General features: G+C 43.6%; 1 protein-coding gene across 3 annotated transcripts in view; it reads left to right on the forward strand.

Moving 5' to 3' along the window:
• PLEKHM1 (pleckstrin homology and RUN domain containing M1) overlaps positions 1-18,616 on the forward strand; it is a 42,206-nt gene that overhangs the window by 11,447 nt on the left and 12,143 nt on the right. For 2 of the 3 annotated variants that reach the window (XM_020997446.2, XM_020997448.2), the window contains exons 2-8: positions 103-296; positions 1,653-1,900; positions 2,854-3,477; positions 5,999-6,284; positions 11,021-11,282; positions 12,244-13,161; positions 16,932-17,077. In XM_020997446.2, the coding sequence (XP_020853105.1) occupies positions 249-296; positions 1,653-1,900; positions 2,854-3,477; positions 5,999-6,284; positions 11,021-11,282; positions 12,244-13,161; positions 16,932-17,077 (2,532 nt within the window). In that variant the 5' untranslated portion in view covers positions 103-248. Of the gene's footprint in view, positions 1-102; positions 297-1,652; positions 1,901-2,853; positions 3,478-5,998; positions 6,285-11,020; positions 11,283-12,243; positions 13,162-14,506; positions 17,078-18,616 lie in introns of those variants that run through there. The other variant, XM_078155951.1, reaches the window with a different exon arrangement.

An 18,616-nucleotide genomic window follows, 5' to 3' on the forward strand; every position in this document is an offset into this window, starting at 1 on the left:
CTCCCAGAGCCTTTTCTCTCTCATTTCCTTTCTTTAAAAAATCTCCATTTTCACTTCTCTTTTTCAAAAAAACATTTGTTAACTTCAGGCTTCCCCTGGTAGGTACATTGGAGAATAGCAAGAAAGGAAGAGAGCCATGGGAAGAGAAGCACAAGGAAAAGAGAAGCTGAGTTCACTGTGTGTTGTGGATGTTCTTTTGTGCCATAGCGATCATGTGAGGATCTAAGTGAATTGCCGGAGGACTGGAGATGCTTTCAGCTGTGGAAAACGGGCTAGACCCTAAGGCACCTATCCCGGTAAGTGGGTTGAGGAGAAAAGAATATGGAGACAAAGATGGAAAAAGAGAAGGAGAAACTGGGCAGATGGCTTGGACATTTCACTAGCTTTTCCCTAACAAAGTTACAGTAATTTCTTATGAAAGTGGGCAAGCATATTTCACTTTCAAAAAAAAAAAGCCACCACCTGAGTGTAACTCCGAAGGCTTGCCCAGTTATTATTGTCTGAGTACCCCATTGAAGATTCTTATCCTGTCACAACCAATCTATGATTAATGAATAGAAATAGGTGAGAATTTTTCAGATGGTTTGCTTTTTAAAGTAATCTTAGAAATACATGCTACCATCTTCCTCTACAAGTTAATTACCCATGATTATCCCCTTTTATTTCTCTTGTGTGTAGAAAACATGAGCCCAGCTAAATTCACAGGTATCATCTGGGCTTAGGTCTCAAGCTTGACCCATGGAGGAAAAAGTCATTAAGAACAGTAACTGGACTGGACCCCAGCAGAAGTTCAGCTATATGATGGTGGGGGTTGCTCTTTTCCTAATGTTCTTCTATGTGACTGCCCGCTGGGCCTCCTGTCTACTATCTGCTAGGCTTCACTGAGCTCATGCACTGGCCTCATTGATTGAGGGCTAAATCTAGTCAGCATTGGTGTCAAGCCCTTCTTCCTTCCATTTATACCTGCCTTCAACTCCTTGGCATGGTTCCTTTGGACTCTTAGGATGAAGTCGGACTCTTGACATGGTATGAGGAAATGGGTGTTTCTTTTGCACAATCCAGCTATGACACATTTGGAGAAATGAAGCACTGGTCCGAGAGTGGAAACCAGGGTTCCTGTCCTGGCTCTTATACCAGTTAGCTGTGATGTCACTCCACTGAGTCCCCAGTACTAATGACTCCCAGAATCGATGTGGGAAAAACACTTTGTAAGCCTTAATTTGAATTATTTTTGTGGGATTTTTTTACTTAAAACTTGTGTGATCTTAGACAAGTCATTTAGCCTTCCTGAGCCTCAGTTTGTTCATTTGTAAAATGGGGGGAGGGGTTAAGCTAGGTGGTCCCTTCTCGCTCAGAATCTGTGATCCCATGGATGTTATCTCATTTTAGGATTGGTAAATGAAGAGATGGAGACCCACAGTGACGTGTCTGTGCCTAAGGTCACCTGGGGCAAAACTGCTTTTTAAGATTAAAAAAAGGTCTCTACAAAGAACTCTGATGATTGTTCTGAGATTTACAAAGTGCTAGTTGATGGCAGACAGGGACTGCTGTTTGACACCTATGGCTTGGGAGCATTTGGTAAAGTGAGAGACCTCAGAAGGCCACCAAGGGATAGTTTTCTAAAGGCTTATGGTATGTTGGCTGCTTTCTAGGTGATTAAGAAGAAGCTGGTGGGGTCTGTGAAGGCATTGCAGAAGCAGTATGCAGCCTCTGATGCTGTTGTCACTAGCGAAGATGGAGATGCCAACATCATGTGCAGTGCCTTGGAGGCTGTGTTCATCCATGGCCTGCAGGCTAAGTACATCAAGGCTGATGCTGGAGGAAAGAGGAAGAAAAAAGGTGGCCAGACACCTCTGCCTCAGCCAGCTTTCTGGCCTCTCCTGAAGATCATTACTCACAGGTTAGAGTACTATTAGCATCACAAGAACTTAGATGCATTTCTCTTTGGAAAGGGAATGTCACTGAGTGATATCAGTACATGGAAATACTTTAATCTCCTGGACTTATGTCCTGAGCTGCCGTCTAACCTACTGGAAAAATCTACAAATAAAATAAGACAGGGATAAAGAATGATGCCCTTCTAGGAAACATTCACAGGCTTTGTGCACAGTAAGAGAGACAGGGGGACAGGAGTCTGAGTGAACTGGAAAGCTAGCTGTGAACCAGGAATCAGTGTATTGAGGAGACACTTCCAGCTAAATTCTCTACTAGGTACTGGATGTGGGGTATTCATTAATGAGGTATTTATTGAGTGTTTTTATGTATAAGTCGCTGTGCTAAGTGCTGTATAGATATAGGACACAGAAGAATGTTCCAGTTCTAATTCCATCCCTCAGTATCAGCCCAGTGCCTTCTATATAAAAACACTCATCCCAATTTGAAACAATCCCTCTGTATTTTTATAGCGTTTAAATTCTTCGGTGTAATCCAAATTGCCCTGTATTATAGATATTTGTTCCTATTTTACCTCACCTACTGGACTACTTGATACTTGAGGGGCAAGGATTATGAGGGTTAATGTCATTGTATCCGTCGATGTGCACCTTGCACATAGTAGATAGTCTGTGTTTTTTGAATGAATGACAGGCCCTCAGGTAAGGTTTATGGATGAAAAAACAAAACTTTAGTATATTCTATGATGTATTGCCTTTAAGATTTCAGGGATGTACCCTATATATTTTAAGGTTAGCCTTAGTAGATGTATCCTCCAGGAAACACTTAGGAAGCCTGTTTGTTTCCTGCTGTTTGAGTAATTCTGTGAGCTTATTTATTGCTTGATCTATGAAGCTATACTACTTTTATTTGTGCTGTGACTGGGTTGTTGGAAATGAATGTTTTCCTCCTGTTTCCTAGAAACACAATTACCGATTTAGAGCATTTGACCTTCATCAATACAGATGTTGGCCGCTGCCGGGCCTGGCTGCGGCTGGCCCTGAATGATGGGCTGATGGAGTGCTACCTGAAATTACTTCTACAGGAGAAGTCCCAGCTCTGTAAATACTATCAGCCAACAGCTTTGCTACTAGATCCCGAGGAGAGTGAGATCTTCCTCAGCTTATTACAAGGACTGACTTCCTTGTCCTTTGAACTCTCCTATAAGTCTGCCATCTTAAATGAGTGGACCATCACACCACTGGCACTGTCTGGCCTTTGCCCACTATCAGAGTTGGATTCTCCAACTGGAGGTGCAGAATTGTACAGGAAGAAGTCCTTAGATTCCATTTCACAGTCTTCAGGCTCTGAGGACATTGAGGTCCAGCACTCAAGCAACAAGATTAGATGTGGCATGAAGCTTACTTCCTCCTCTCTCAGCCTCAACACAGCCAGCTCCTCTCAGTTGTCCTGCAGCCTGAACTCAGACAGTTGCCTCCTCCAAGAGAATGGTACTAGGAGCCCTGCCCGCTCTGAGGAGCCCATGTCCTGTGACTCAGACCTAGGGACCGCAAATACATTTGATTCAGACAGGTCTTTGCAAGAGTAAGTATTCATTTATTCACTCATCATGCCTTTGATGGCCACTGCATAGCACTCCACTGTGACATTCCTTCTTTCAAGACATGTAACCCCATAGGTGACTGGCTCTGTGATCTCTAAGTACTGGGTATGTGGGGCAGCTAGGTGGCACAGTAGACAGAATATGGCCTCAGACACTTGACACTAGCTGTGTGACCCTAAGCAAGTCACTTAACCCCAGTTGCCTCACCAAAAAAAAGAAATCACATGTATCTAAATACTGGGTGCAGGCAGTTATAAGAGGAGTGACCAGAATCAGGTGAGATTGGTCAGAAAAGACTTCCCGAAGGAAGTCATGGACGTGTTTGGTAAGGAGGAATCTTATATGGGCAAAGGCATAGAGGGGGAAGAGGGTGCAGTGATCAAGCATTTTACCTAGCTCTCCAGAAGGGCCTGTCTGCCTGGTGGGTGATGAAAGGAGATGTTGAAGGACGTAGGATTGGTTACGGGGAGACAAACATCTCGGATACTGGTCTGGATAAATTTGATTGAGTTAACCGAATGAAAAGCACCTGTAGGTGCCAGTTATCAAAGCTCTGCTTAACCCGCCTTACTATTTCTTCCTCCCACCATATCACAAGTCTTCATTTCCTCTTGTAAAGCAGTCATCCTTCTCTTTGTCATGTCCTCAACCTTTTGACTAGAAGAACTACCTCTTTTCCACCAGACTTGTGATTGGAACTTTCCAGGAAACTTGGTACTAAAAACCAAGTAGACACCCCTTTCTGTAGTGCTGTTGGCTGTTGAGATTGGGGACCATATCTGAGAACCTTCTGCTAAGCTATTAGTTGTGGAAGAGCTGCCCTTTTCAGAGCTAGAAGGCGGCCTCATCTGGGACAGATAGTGTAACAGTGCTTAAAATCGGTTGGCAGACGTTCTTGTCTTTACTACTACCATGTTATTTTAGTTCTCGACTAGTTCCAAGTTACAAATTTGGCTTCTCTACAGATTGTTTTTTATACCCCTTTCTTTGTTAAGGGGTCTGCTCTTTACTTACTTTGTTAGTTGTAGATAGGAGCACAGAAGCAGGACTGGATTCTCCCTTGTCCCAGCTTCATATTAGGATAGCCTTGATTTTCGAATTTAATTCTTCAGCTTTATATTAATAATTGTGGCTCTCTCCTGCTGCTAGACCAGATGTGTTGTTGCCACTGTGTTGGTGCTATGCTTAAAAAGCTTGATTACTCATCCAAGGATCCTGGATTTGACAGTGGAATAATCCAGTGGCCCAATGGAATACAAGGTGGAGACTACAGAGGGGAAAATAGTTGACTTATAAAACTGTGCTTGAATTGTTTGAAGGGAGAGAGAAAAAGAGTTCTTCCCAAAAGGTTATTTTCACAGGGTCAGGTAGGTTTCAGATAAAAGGAGAGGGCCCTCTTAGACCTCATTGCTCCTCCCCTGAAAAGAGCTGGTGTCACAATATGACAGTGATACACTATGTCAGCACTCTCTGGCTCAGAATTTCTAGGGAAGGTTTCCCTGTTTTCAGCAACTTCCCACACACCAATCCCTAGTCTGATTTACTCGTTTTAGCACCACACACCTGCATCTATCCTTCCTTCTCTGCCCCGCCACTCTGTTGCTTTTACTGGTACAAAAATTATCTTCTCTGTTCTTGTTTAGAAACCCATTGAAATATCTCCTGGGCTGATTCCACATCTCTTGAATGCAGAGTTGAAAAGCAGCAATGATCTCTGGAGAGCCTTAATTGTTCTTGTTATTTGATGGTACCCTAGCTTTCTGAAGTCGTTACCATCGAGCATATTTTTCTCCAGCAGTGACTACTTTGCCCTTGTTACTTTCCAGTAGATAACATTTGGAGTAAATGATTATCCTTGAGGAACAGCCTTAGTGAGCATTCCAGTGCCCAGGGTTATGGAACTCTGAAGCTAATAAGCAGCGGTCATCACCATACGCTTAGACTCTGGTCCCTGACATTTGGGCTTTGGATTTTACTAAAGGTGAATGTCCAGCCTCTGTTTCCTGCTCCTCCTTACATCTATTGTATATTTTTTGTGACCTTTGTTCTCAGCACTCCTTGTCTTCCCTTCTTCCACTCTTTCCTAGCCTCTCATCTTCCAACTCCTGGAAAAGGATTATAGCACACGGGGAAAATAGGGCACTGTGTGTGAAGGAAGAGCAAGGTGTGTGAATGGCAAATATTTATACCCCTGTCTCAGTTAATGGGTCTGCTCTTTACTTACTTTGTTGATTGTATATAGGAGCACAGAAGCAGGATTGGATTCTCCCTTGTGCCAGCTTCACATTAGAATAGCCTTGATTTTTAGATTTGAAGGTGCTTAGTGGAATTTGGTTGTGGTCTTTTTAATCTATATCAACTGATACTTATCACACACAAATCTCTGGGATTTTTTTGTTTTGAATTCAGCAAAGCACAGGTTAATTTGGTGCCAACTATGGAAATAACCTCAGGATCAGAGGTTCCTCCAGTTTAATGATCTCTTCCTTCTCCCATTCTTAGCACTACAGCACACCTGCATTTGGATGGATCTGCAGGACTACTCACTGCTCCAAGATGCCCTTTGGACATCAGCCACGAGCGAATGCCCATATCCCTGGTTTCAAGTGCCCTGAAGTTGCCTCTTTGTTTGACTGACATTGATCATGCAGGCAGAAGTTCATCCCCGAAGCTTTGTAGTCCTAAGGAAGAGACACGAGTACCCTGTGCATCAGATGGCCAGGAGATGACCCAAAAGCATGACAGCCCAGAGATGGATTATTGCCTCGCTTTGTCCACTCCCTCCCCAGTAGGTGTTGCATGCTATTTTCTTGGGTCAGTAGTTACTGACATTGGTGAGGGCTGCTTGGGAGGTAGCCTGGTGTAGTGAAAAGGCCATGTCCTTTTAAGTTATTTTACTTTGCTTAACCTTAGTTTCCTCATCTTTAAAATGTGAAAGGTTGTACTAGATGATCTCTAAAGTCCCTTCCAATCCTAAATTTCATTTTACCAAAAATTTAAGCAACTACTATGTGCAAGGCCCTCCCTGGGTGATACATAGTCAAAATACATAATTTCTGTCCTCAAAAGCATACAATCTAATAGGCAAGACAGGATGTACACACAAAAGTATTGTGCTAGGGAGGGTTAGAGGTGCCCACTAACCTCTGTAATCTCTGCAACTGAACTAAGATTGGAAGGCAGCAGCACCAAGGCAAATGAAGATAGAGTGGAACGCTTGCTGAGATTAACTAAGGCGATGTCTCTCACCAGCAGTCTGCAGGCTTTTGTTGGGGGCAGCTTGTTTTTAGCGCCCCTTCTCCACTCAGTGGCCATATCCTGGCTCTCAGCAGCAGCATCTCTGTCCCCGCCGTTTGTGTTTGATCATACAGCTCACCCTGAGATCTCAGGGCTGAGTGGTAAGACCAGAGAAGAGCCATCCTGAGGGGCTAAGAGAGCACTTGGCTCTGGGGCCCTGGCTCTTCCCAGAGCTGCTTTGGATGTACTAGTTCCAAAAGAGTTAGGGTGAGGCAGTCCCTAAAATGCACCGTTCAGATGTGGAGAATGAAAATCCCATATTTCACTGCGTAATCGTGGCCACTGCATAATCGTCCCACCCTGTTTTTTTTTTTTGTTTTCAGTCTAAAAATTGGCTTATAACCTTTCGTCACTTAATTGTTGCATAGTATAATTCTGGGTCACTCTGCTTAAAAGGTAAACAGAAGCAGTGTATTCACCGGTGGCATATGGATACACATTTATCTCTCGTGCATTGTGAGCTGAGAGCCTAGAATTCTCCACACACTTGCGTTGTCAGAATATTTCCGAAAGCTGACTTGCGTGGTTTGTTTAGAGCGCTGCAGTACTAATGGTATTGTCACTCGACCCAGTGAAGAGCCGCAGATGCCAGGGGAGGGGTGGGCAGGCAAAGCTGCCCTGAGTGAGTCACATGACATGGTAAGACTCGCGTCTTCCCTTGCTAGCTGAACAGTACAGTTTGTCTGCCAGTGATCCTTTGACACATGGAGCATGCATTTCTGATTCTGGGTAAATATGAAAACTGTTCTGCTGGCTTCAAGCTGAGAATGACTGTGTTCACTGAGCAGCATGGAAACAGAGCTGTGAGGAAACAGTTTTCAGGGAGTGAAAAGTTGGTGCGAGGCTGGTGGAAACTAAAAGACAAGTACACCGGCATAGAACTTTTTTTAAAGCTTCACATAATAGTCGCAACCCACCTTTTTTGCCAAAAAGATTGTCATAAAAATATGTGACGATGCAGTGAGACATGGTAGGCTGGAGCAGAAAGGAACTGGTTTTTTAATCAAATTTTTCAATTCGACCATCAGTTGTATAGCAGCAGAGCTAGCCTTAGAGCCAAGAAGACCTTGGTTTAAATCCCACCTCAGACACATGTTGGATGGACGACCTTGGGCAAGACATTGAACCTCAAGCACTCTAGGCAGTTCTCTAAGACTAGTAAGTCATAGGGAAAGTGCCAGCCTGCATTGGCTTCTTCCCAAAGTTCCCTCCTCTCCACTCACAGCTACCACCCTAGCTCGGGCCTTCATTACATCTTCCTTCAACGATTGCAGTAGATGCCTCATTGGTCTCCCTGCTTCAAGTCTTTCCCCAGTCCAGCCTGTCCTCCACTTAGCTGCCAAAGGATATAAATCTAGCCATGTTCTCTTCCTACTCACTAAACTCTTGTGGCTCCCTATCACCTCCAGGGTAAAATAGAAAGTCCTCTGGCTTTTAAAGCTCTCATAGCCCGGCCACTTTCTACCTTCTCAGTTTTCTTACACTTTACTCTTCTTCAAGCACTTTAAGATCCAGCTGCACTGGCCCATTTGCTGGTCCTTGTACACAACATTCAGTCTCATCTCCATGCCTTTGTATTAACTGTTCCTTCCCCTCCCCCGCAATCTAGAATGCTTTTCTCCTTCATCTCTGCCTCATAGCTTCCTTCAAGACTCCATTCAGATCTCCCCCTCCAAAGGGGGGGGCCCTTTCCTAGTCCCCCACTCCTTCTGACATTACATTATCTTCCATCTAGTATGCGCTCAAAATTATTTACTTGTCTCCTTCTCGGAAGGTGAAGTCTTTGAGGACAGGGACTGTTGCCACCTGTCATCCTTGTATCTCTGGCATTTAAGATGGTTCCTGGCACATTATAAACCCTTAATAAATGTTTCCTAATGGATGGCCTAACTATCCCTTTGTTTTAAAATCCCTTTTCCCTAACAGCTATTGTATAAAATATATTAAATACGTATTTCTTACATACGTATGCAAGCACTGTAGAATAAAATGAGGTAGGGGTCATTTCATAGTCATAGATTCATGTAATTTTGAAGCCATCAGGGACCTAAGAGATTGTATTGCGGTGCTCCCATCTGGCCTGCTGCCCAGGCTCATTTGAAGACTGTGGGAGCTGCATATCTGTGCACAGTCCTGTTTGCTATGTTTTGAATAGCCCCTTTGGTTGCTGAAAGACACTGGAAGTGATTGAGGTCGTGTTCTCGATGTTGATTTTTTTCACGTTTAGAAATCATGAAAGCACAGAAGGATTTGTCTATGAATAGACAGGAGCCAGGTATCTACACACAAGAAAGTGAAGGGAATAAGAAATTAGCTTTCTGATTTGATTGAGAGCTCTGGCATTAGGAGCAGGGGACAAACAGTGAGCAAGTTTTGTGTGTCCCAATGCAAAAAAGCCACTCATCACTTTTGATGCTGCCTGACACATCAGTACCAGTTCCACTGATCCTCTCTGTGACATTTAGATAGCAACAGGTTTTCTCCCACAGGGATCCTTCCTTGACATCTGTTACCACAGCAGCTGTTTTTAGCCTACTGGACCTGTGTGAAACGTATTAGCCCAATTATATTATGACTTTGACAATCAGGATAAACATTTCCATCAAAGCCTTCGGTACCAGCCAGGTCCATACTGTATTTTTCATGAATCTGGGATCAGGTATCCTAAATTTGGAGGGACTGCTACTTAAATAGCTGTTGGGATGTTCTTACCACATTTTTTAGAAATTAGTCCTCCGTGTATCTGTTTGACCAAAGAATGCTGTTGTTAATAAGCTGCTATGTTACGTTTGTAGAAAGTACAGGAAAGCTGCCCTGGATGACTCATCGTCCTGTCTCAGAAAGATAACCTGTCCCTATCCTGTTGCCTGTCCCTTTTGAGAGGGCCCTAACCTGGTGGGAGAGACTTTAAGGAGGGCTAGGTTTATAGGATTCTTCCTGGCCTTGGTGGTCGAAAGCTTGTGCTTAAAAAGAGCTACTAATTCACCCTACGGGTTTTCTTCTTCCCTAGGTTGGAGGGAATAGGTGGTCATTTAGCACCTAATAGTATTAATCTAATCAAAAGGAAATCTTCAAGGGCATCCCCTCCCCTGCCCTTCCTTTAGTGTGTATAGATGTGGAGGTATGGGTATATGGGGTGGGGTTTTTTAGTTGTTGTTATTTATGGAGGGGCCTCAAAGTATGACGGGATGTGGTGCAGCCTGCAACCTCAATGTAAGTGTTAAAAGCAACACTGTTAAGTGAGCTCTTGTGACTTGTGGTATGTGCATGGTTTCCTTTTAATAGACAGCCAGACGTTCAGTCTGCTTTCTTGTCTTTTGTATTCCTCTTGGTTTTTACATCTAGAACTGATGACAGATAGGCAGGAGCTGAGGTAAGAAAGAAAAGGAATGGGAATCATTGCCCATCAGAACTTTCTTCCCACCCTCACCCCAGCAGAGCTGAAGGATGTGGTACAAAGGGGATGGGAGGTGGAAGACTGACATATATTCAGAAGGGCAAAAACATTTAAAATGACTAAATAAGGAGCCTCCTTCCCTCCAACCTCATGCATGGCCTTAAGACAAAAACATTTAATTTAGAGTCTTTGGTGTAGTAGAAAGCATGTTGGCTTGGAGTAGAGTATGACCTGGGTTCAGATCCTGCCTCTGACCCTCATTGGCTGTCAGACTGAGACTCCTCAATTCTTCAGTATTGCAGTATCATCCCACTTAGGGGAGATTCTGATATAGAGGTATTCAGTTATAATCCCACAGATGGTAGCTGGCACTGACATTCAGTCAAACCCATGCACCAGAATGTCTAAGCTGAGTACAGGATCATGATGCTGACAACCTAACCTGGAGCCTCTGTACCCTTTTGTAAAGGGGATAATGACAGCTGTGGTACTTCAATCATAGGCTTATTCTGATCTCAAATAAGGCAATGTGCCTAAAGCCCTTTGCAAACCTATATAAATGGTGGCTGATTTTTTGGATGGGACCTATGATTTCATATAAGGAACTCTCAGTGAGGAACATCCTCACCTAATGCAGATTGATACCTGCTTGACAACTTAGAAATATTAGAAGGTTGCCAGCAGCATTGAGAGGTTAAGTGACTTCCCCAAGGTCACAGAACCAATATATATCAGAGGCAGGACTAGAATCCAGGACCTCCTTTCCCAAAACTTTTTACTATATTGCTTCTCATGAGGTCAGTATTTGTTGCTTATCTCTTGCAAAATAGGAAAACAAAAGCTGGATCTCAGAAGATGATTTCTATCGGCCTTCCCCTGAGAGGATCCCAGATAGTGCTTCAGATCTCTCTGGGGAAGGGACCCCAGAGACAAGACCTGGTGGACATAATCCTGCTTCTGAAAGGCCAAGGAAGAACCACTTTAAGGACCCCGTGGATCAACCTTGTGTGCCTTCCTTGGAAGCCAGGCCAACCCAGCCAATCCCTGATCCGGAGTACAGACACTTCTGGGTGGTCCATCGGAGACAGATCGGTATGCATAGGCTGCCCCATTTCTTTCTTAAGCTAGAGCCCTCTGCTGTGTGTAACAGGTATTTCTGTCATTTGAATCCTGGTTCCTGTTAATTTCTATTGTTAAATCTGTTCCTCTTGAGGGGGTGGGGATAACCATTCTACAAGAGTCTTTTTCCTTGTACTTAGAGCCACAAGATAGAGAAATGTGTGCTGCCTGACTCTATAAAATAAATCTGACTGTTATCACTATCCCAAGGTTCCTTTCAAAACTCCAAGTTTTTTTGCTGTTCATTCTAAAGATTTAGATACCAGATACCATTTTAAAATCGTCATAACCTATTGTATTTATAAGTTTGGATGCTCCTTTAAAAGTTTCTTCATGTATTCTCTGTTTCCTGTGACCTAGTAGAAAATTTTTGGCTGGGTTGATGAGGACCTGGACTTGGCAGTAGTGTGTGAAACTCTGATATAGAAACAGTCTTTGATTTGGTTTTACATTAAATCTATTCTACTCCCTGGATTTTGCCCTGAGTTTTTGAGTGGAACTAGTCTGTTGCATTACTCTGCTCTTCCTCCTTCAGAGAAGTTGCTCCATGCTTGGGTCCTAGGCTGTGGGATCCCCTGGGCTAAACATTAATAGAACTGTCTCAGAACATCTGGTTCTTTTCCTAACCCTTAAAAGTGGTCCAGAACACCTAAGAGTCATCTCCAAGATTTAGTTAAAGAACCTTACAGTGTACATATGCGTATGTTTGCACTTGTGTACACACACACACACACACACACACACACACACACACACACACACACACACAAAATATGACGATAGACTTTAATGAGTCAGATCTCTGGAGCCAAGCACTTACGCTTTAACTGTAGTATTTTATTTCTCAAGTTGTCCTTCCAGTCCTTTGGGAATATCTGTTTTTAACTCTGAGACTAGGAAACCTTATAATTTTCTGAAATCTCTTTGATCATAGGGCTCTCCAACCCATTCAGGGGCCTCATAAAGCTGGGAACACTGGAACGCCGTGGGGCCATGGGCATCTGGAAAGAGTTCTTCTGTGAGCTTTCCCCACTTGAGTTCCGCCTCTATCTGAATGATAAGGATCGTGAGTGTGTAGAGAATTGCTCCCTTCTTCGATGTGAGTCTGTGGGGCCAGCCCAAAGTGATGGGCGCTTTGAGTTGGTATTCTCCAAAAAGAAATTGACACTACGTGCTCCCTCCCAGGACGAGGCTGAGGATTGGTTGGACCGACTGCATGAAGCGCTGCAGAAATGCCGACCTCAGCAAGAACAAGAATGGGAAACACTCCAGCCCCTAGACCCACTGGAAGATCTAGAGCACTCCCAGGACAGCTCCTTTAGCCACCCCATTCCAATCTCCCAGGAGGAAGCATCTTTAGGTGGCCATTTTGATTGGCCATTTCCACTCATGCCTGAACTAGATGCTATTAAAGAATCAGTTCTTTACATGCATACAGAGAAGACCTGGACTCCCTTAATTTTTTCCTTGTCTTTAGAATCTCTAAAATGCTTCAAAATGAGAAACAATGAAAAGATATTAAGTGATAGCCATGGGATTGAAACAGTCCGAGATATTCTCCCTGACACAAGTCTGGGGAGCCCAGCTTTCTTTAAAATCATCACAGCCAAGGCCACCTTGAAACTGAAGGCCCAGAGTGCAGAGGAGGCAACAGCCTGGAGAGAACTTGTACGAAAAGTCTTAACATCCTATTTGGAAACAGCAGAAGAGGCATTGACTCTTGGTGGAAGCCTAGATGAAAGTTCACAAGAAATCTTGAAATATACAACAGGAAAAAATGGCTTCCTGTTGCAGTACCTGGTGGCCATCCCTACAGAGAAAGGACTAGATTCCCAGAGCTTCTTTTGTGCAGGTATGAGTGAGCCCAGGTGCAGAAAGCACCCTTAAATACAGTACTTCATTACTGGTGACTCAGGACACAGTGTAAAGATCTCTTTGATAAATTACTATTTCTTGATCTTTTCTTTTTTGGCTACATGAAGTCCTCTTCTGCCCATGTGTTTTTTGTTTCTCTCTTCCCCTTCCTCCCTGTCAATTCATGGCTCTTTTTCCTCCCACTTCAATGGGTGTCTCAGCTGTTGTCAGAGATGGTTTGCAGTTTGTTTTGACCTGTCCTCACACTGTCACCCCAGGGAATTGAGCTGCATTCCCTCTCCTCCTTCATTATTCTGTTCTATTTAAAAGTGTCTCATCCCATCCTGAACCTTTTTCCCTAACCCACCCACTCCCAACACACATGTCCATTAATTTATACCCCTAGGTGAGCAGTTTGTATTCTAAATATACTAAAGAACAGAGAATGTTTGGAAACACTTTTTTAAAAACATCATTGAAAGCGAAGGAAAGAACCTGGTTCAGTTGAATAATTAACTAAATAATGGAATGTTAGGACTGAGGGAGGTAGACCTGTGGTTGGTACCTGGTTAAGAGCCATGGGGCTAGGGAGGACAGGATAAGAGAGGGAACAGTAGTCAAAGACAGACCTACCAAGTAGCTTCTTGAAAAGTCGTACCATCTACCCAAATTCTACTTCAGCTACCAGCTGAGGAGAGAGGTGGGGGAAATAGTATGGGCGAATGCATGATCAAGACTTTTAGTCAGTCATTAAATATTTATTAAGGGCTTTCTATGAGACACATAGGTGTACAGGGGGGGAAGGCAGAAGACTGTGGGATGGTGGGGTAGGGAGAGAATCATTGAAAGCTGAGGCTTAGCAGGGGTCTCAGGGCTCAAGTGGTGATATGGTACTAGGTACTTGAAAAGAGGATAGTGTAGAGCTGAACTGGTTCACCATGGGGTTCAAGATGGGGGGAAAAAAAGATGAGAGTGGCTGGTACAAGGGAAATGTCCTGGAAGAGAACTGAGGGATCAAGGGTTTGAGATCAAAGTATGGACAAAGGGCAGAGTTTGGTAAGGAAAGGTAGAGGGAGAGGTAGAAAGTCAAAAGACTGTCAATAGAATTTTGGAATTCTCAAAAGCTGGAGAAGGTGGTACATATTTGGATGTTGATATGACCATTTTTGTGTGTGGCTGAGGTGAGGTGGTAAAGAGTGGAGTAGAGACTGAGTAGAGAATAAGATATTCAGGGTGTAAAATCAGCTATATCTTCTCCACACTATTTCCACAGGTTGCCATTCATTTCTTTTGGGTGCCAACCAGTTTGGTATAACAGTAATATCTTTATATCTCTATTCCAGAAATATGATTGTGTTCTCCATAGAAGCAACTGAACATCGTGGATACGGTGTTGGGCTTTCATTCAGAAAGATCAGTATTCAAATTCTACTTTTGACACTTAGCAACTGGAGGCCTCTGGACAAGTCATCTAATTTCTGTGTCTAAGCAACTCCCTAGAACTTAGGGAATCCACTAAATCATTGTGATTGTGGTCTGCGTTGGTGAAAGGAATTTCTCCACACTGATGAAATCAGAGTTCCTTCCCTTACTGTCCTAGTGATTGCATAGTGTTATGAGAAGAAATGGGCTTCAGGTGGTAGGGAGACACAGTGTTGGCTCTACTTAGCTACCCTTCAGTAAAAGTGTGCTGAAAGGTGTAGGAGAGCTTGGAATGGACATGATTCTATGGAGTAGTGTTTGTAAGATTCTTCAAGTCCTAGAAAGTTAGAGCTGAAAAAGACCTTTGAATCAACCATCCCTATTCATTTTACAAAGGAGACCCATGCCCAAAGAGGCTTTGATTTGTTTAAACTCACACTTGGAGTTACTGGTAGAATTAGGATTAAACTCGGGTCCAAAGATGAAGGTACTACACTAATCTCAGAACAAGGAGAGGGAGAAAATTGATCCTTTGAAACTGGGTTTTAGGTATTTTCACCACAAGTTTTCCAGTGGTTACTGTTCCATTGAAGGGAAGGTCAGTGGTCTAAGAAGGAAACTGGGTAATGGGTTGAATGAGTCAGGCACAGCTTTAAAGTTTTCCTCATGCCAACTCATCTTTCCCTGTCTTGTTCATGTATCTCTTTTGTTCTTTGCATTGTTTGGACGTACCCATTCCTGCCTCTTCCTTCAAGCCTTGTCCAAATTATCCCGCATTACCCCAGACACACAACTTTCCAGGCCTTTGTACTCCTCTCTACCTAGCCTTTCCCGCAGTAAGTCATTATACATCCAAGAAAGAGTTCTCCTTCCTCACATTTTGAACATTGGACCCTGCCTCCCAGGGCTCCTTGTTATCGTCTGGATCAGTCTTAAGAGCTTTCTGCCCTCTAGTCCCAGTCAGCCTATCCACTCTTACCTTTTACCACACATCAGCCTACACCCTGTTAGTCAGTTTCCCCCCTATTATTCTTCCCATTTCCTTGCATCTGGATTATGGGATTAGAACCAGAAGAAATCTCGGAAGTCATCTAAGTCCAACCTTGCTATCTTACAACTGAAGAAACTAAAGGATCTCTGAACCTTTCCCCAAATTCCTTATACCTAGAATAGCTTTTGCTTAATTACCACCAGATCCTTCTATCATTCACAGATTTACCTCCTCCAGGAAGTTTTCTTCATTATCTATCTCCATCTCCCTTCCAACCTAATGCAATCCTCAAACTAGGCTTTTTATTGTAAAGTCTTCGTGGGCAGGGACCAGTCTAGGCTCCTCCCATACCTCTCTGCTACAAGGTCTGTACTCTCTGTGAGTGCTTCATAAACACTTCATTGACTAATGTTAACAAGCTATTTATGTCTTACCTATAACTCTTACTTAGTCTCCCTTGCTCTTAAAGAGGAATGTGGAGAAGCCTACATTGGGGAGGACTCCAACGTTATTTGAACATAACCTTTGCAAGTGGAGAGTTCAGCTATTTAATTATAATGACTAAGCTTGGCTCCTGAAGAGTCGGAATGATGCACCTCCACCCCACCCCTGCCCCTTTGTGGGTATGGAATATTGCAAGTATTGTCAAGCACAGTTGATGTGTTTGAGTAGTCCTGCTGAATTGTTTGGGGTTTTTTTCCTTTATAAAATCTTTGTTAGAAGGGATGACTCACCAGGTAGAACAGAATGTAGTATCAAAAAATTATCAATATAGATCTAGAAGGGGCCTAGAGATCACCTAATAAAATCTCTTATTTTTCATATATAGACATTGAGGTTTGGGGGGAAAGGGGGGGCAGGACACTTACAGTCACACAGGTAATAGAGGGATCTGAGGTCAGAATCTTTGACTCCAGAGACTGGGTTCTTCCCACTGGGCCAAGAATATGAAGTAAAAACAAAAGCCGTAGATAGGAAGAAGGCAGGAATCATCAAAGTGGTATTATTAACTGTGTGTGCATCCAGTCCCTTTGTGGCTTCCCTGTGGGCCTGGGCCCTGTCATCACCAAATTTCCCTTTCTTTACTCCTGAGGATCTGAGTTGGTCTGATTTTGTCAGAAATCTCTCTGAATCAATCTGTGTTAAACTTGACATTGTAAGTAGGGATTTAAAATGTCCCCACTGTCTTTCACTTCAGAAGAATCATTGTCAGACGTAGAAAGCCCCAAGGGATAAGTGAGACTGGCATCAGTGTTGAGGGTTAGAGAGGAAGGAATGGAATGGAATAGAAAAGGCTGGTTATAGGCATTCTGGCTGAGACTCACATTCTCACAGTCTCCCTTCCAACCCTCCAGGCTGCTCCAGACAGATTGGATTCTCGTTTGTGAGACCCAAGCTCTGTGCCTTCTCTGGCCTCTATTACTGTGACATCTGCCACCAGGATGACAGTTCAGTGATTCCAGCCAGGCTCATCCACAACTGGGACCTCACTAAACGTACCGTAAGTCCCATGGACAAGTTCTGACTTCATGGTTTCTGTGGTTTGGAAAACTCAGACTTGATCTACTGAGTAATTGGCTTATCTCTATCCTTTCACCTAGTTCAGGTGGTGGGAGTATAGAGCTAAGGTTGTAGATTCAGACCTCTCCACCCCAAGTACTGTGATTCACTTAAGAGAAAACCTCTGTCCCATGGCCACAAACTGTATTTCTAATCCTAAGCTGCCATCTTGGAAATACAGTCAAATTAACATTTATTAAACACTCTTGTGTATACTAGCCTGTATTTAGAGAAGATAGAGAGTTTACAGAAGCCAGGTTCCTCGATTCAATTCAGTAAATACTTGCTATGTGCAGGGCACTGTGGTGCTGAATACAAAGATGAAAAACAGCACAGTTCTTACCTTCAAGAACCTTATATAATTTGAGCATATGACATGTACATGTATGATCCCAGGTAGTCAATCAGCCGTGTACCAGGCACTGTGCTAGTGCACCAAACAGCCCCTGCCCACTAGGAGTTTACAATCTAGTCAAGAGAGACAACATGTATATAAGAAGGTGTATGTACAAAATAGATACTTATGAGAGTAGGAAGGGATTCATCAGCAGCTAGTGGGGGAGGGGGAGGAGATCAGGCAAGGCCTCACAGAAGGTGGCACGTGAGCTGAGTCTTAAAGAAAACTAAGGCTTCTAAAGAGGTGGAGGCGAGGAGAGAGTACATTCCAGGTTCCGGGTATGAGAGACAGCCAGTGCAAAGGCCCAGAGAAAAGAGACGGAGTGCTAAGTGTGAGGAGCTGAAAGAAGGCCAACATGACTGCACCATATGGTGTGGAAAAGGGACTAGTAATAGATTCTAATACTAGAAGTGTAAATTAAAGGCCAGATTGTGGAGGGCTTTAAATACTAAATGGAGGAGTTCATAGCTTGTCTTAAAGGCAATAGGGAACCATTGGAGTTTGAGCAGAGGAGTGACATGGGCTGACCTGCACTTTACGAAATTCATTTTGGCAGCTAGGGGAGGATGGATCAGAGAGGCTTAAAGGCAGGGCGAAAGTATTATAATAAATAGTCCAAGTGAGAGGTGAGGAGGACCTATACTAGGGTGGTGATCATGTAAATAGGATGGGTTGGATACAAGAGATGCAGTGGAGGTAGAAATTACAAGATTTGTCAACTGATTGAATATGTGGGGAGGAAAAGGTGAGGAGTTGAAGGCAATACTGAGTTTGCAAACCTAGGTAACGGGAGGATGATGGTGTACTTAGGATAGCTTGGAAGAGGAGGATGGATTTGAGGAATAAAGTAATGACTTCCATTTTGGACATGTTGTTTGAGATGCCTGCAGGACATCCAGCTCAGAATGTCCAAGGTGCAGACAGGGATGTGGGCCTGGAGCTAGGAGAGAGATATGGACTAGGTACACGGATGTGGGAGTCATCAGCATGAAGGGGATCATCCCCGGGGGAGTTGAAGAGGTCACCAAAATGAGAGAGAAGGAAAAGATAAAAGAGCCCAGGACAGACCCTGGGGAGTACAGT

Source organism: Phascolarctos cinereus, unplaced genomic scaffold (assembly GCF_003287225.1).
Source record: "Phascolarctos cinereus isolate Bilbo 61053 unplaced genomic scaffold, phaCin_HiC Scaffold_5;HRSCAF=322, whole genome shotgun sequence".
NCBI classification, from domain to species: Eukaryota; Metazoa; Chordata; class Mammalia; order Diprotodontia; family Phascolarctidae; genus Phascolarctos; species Phascolarctos cinereus.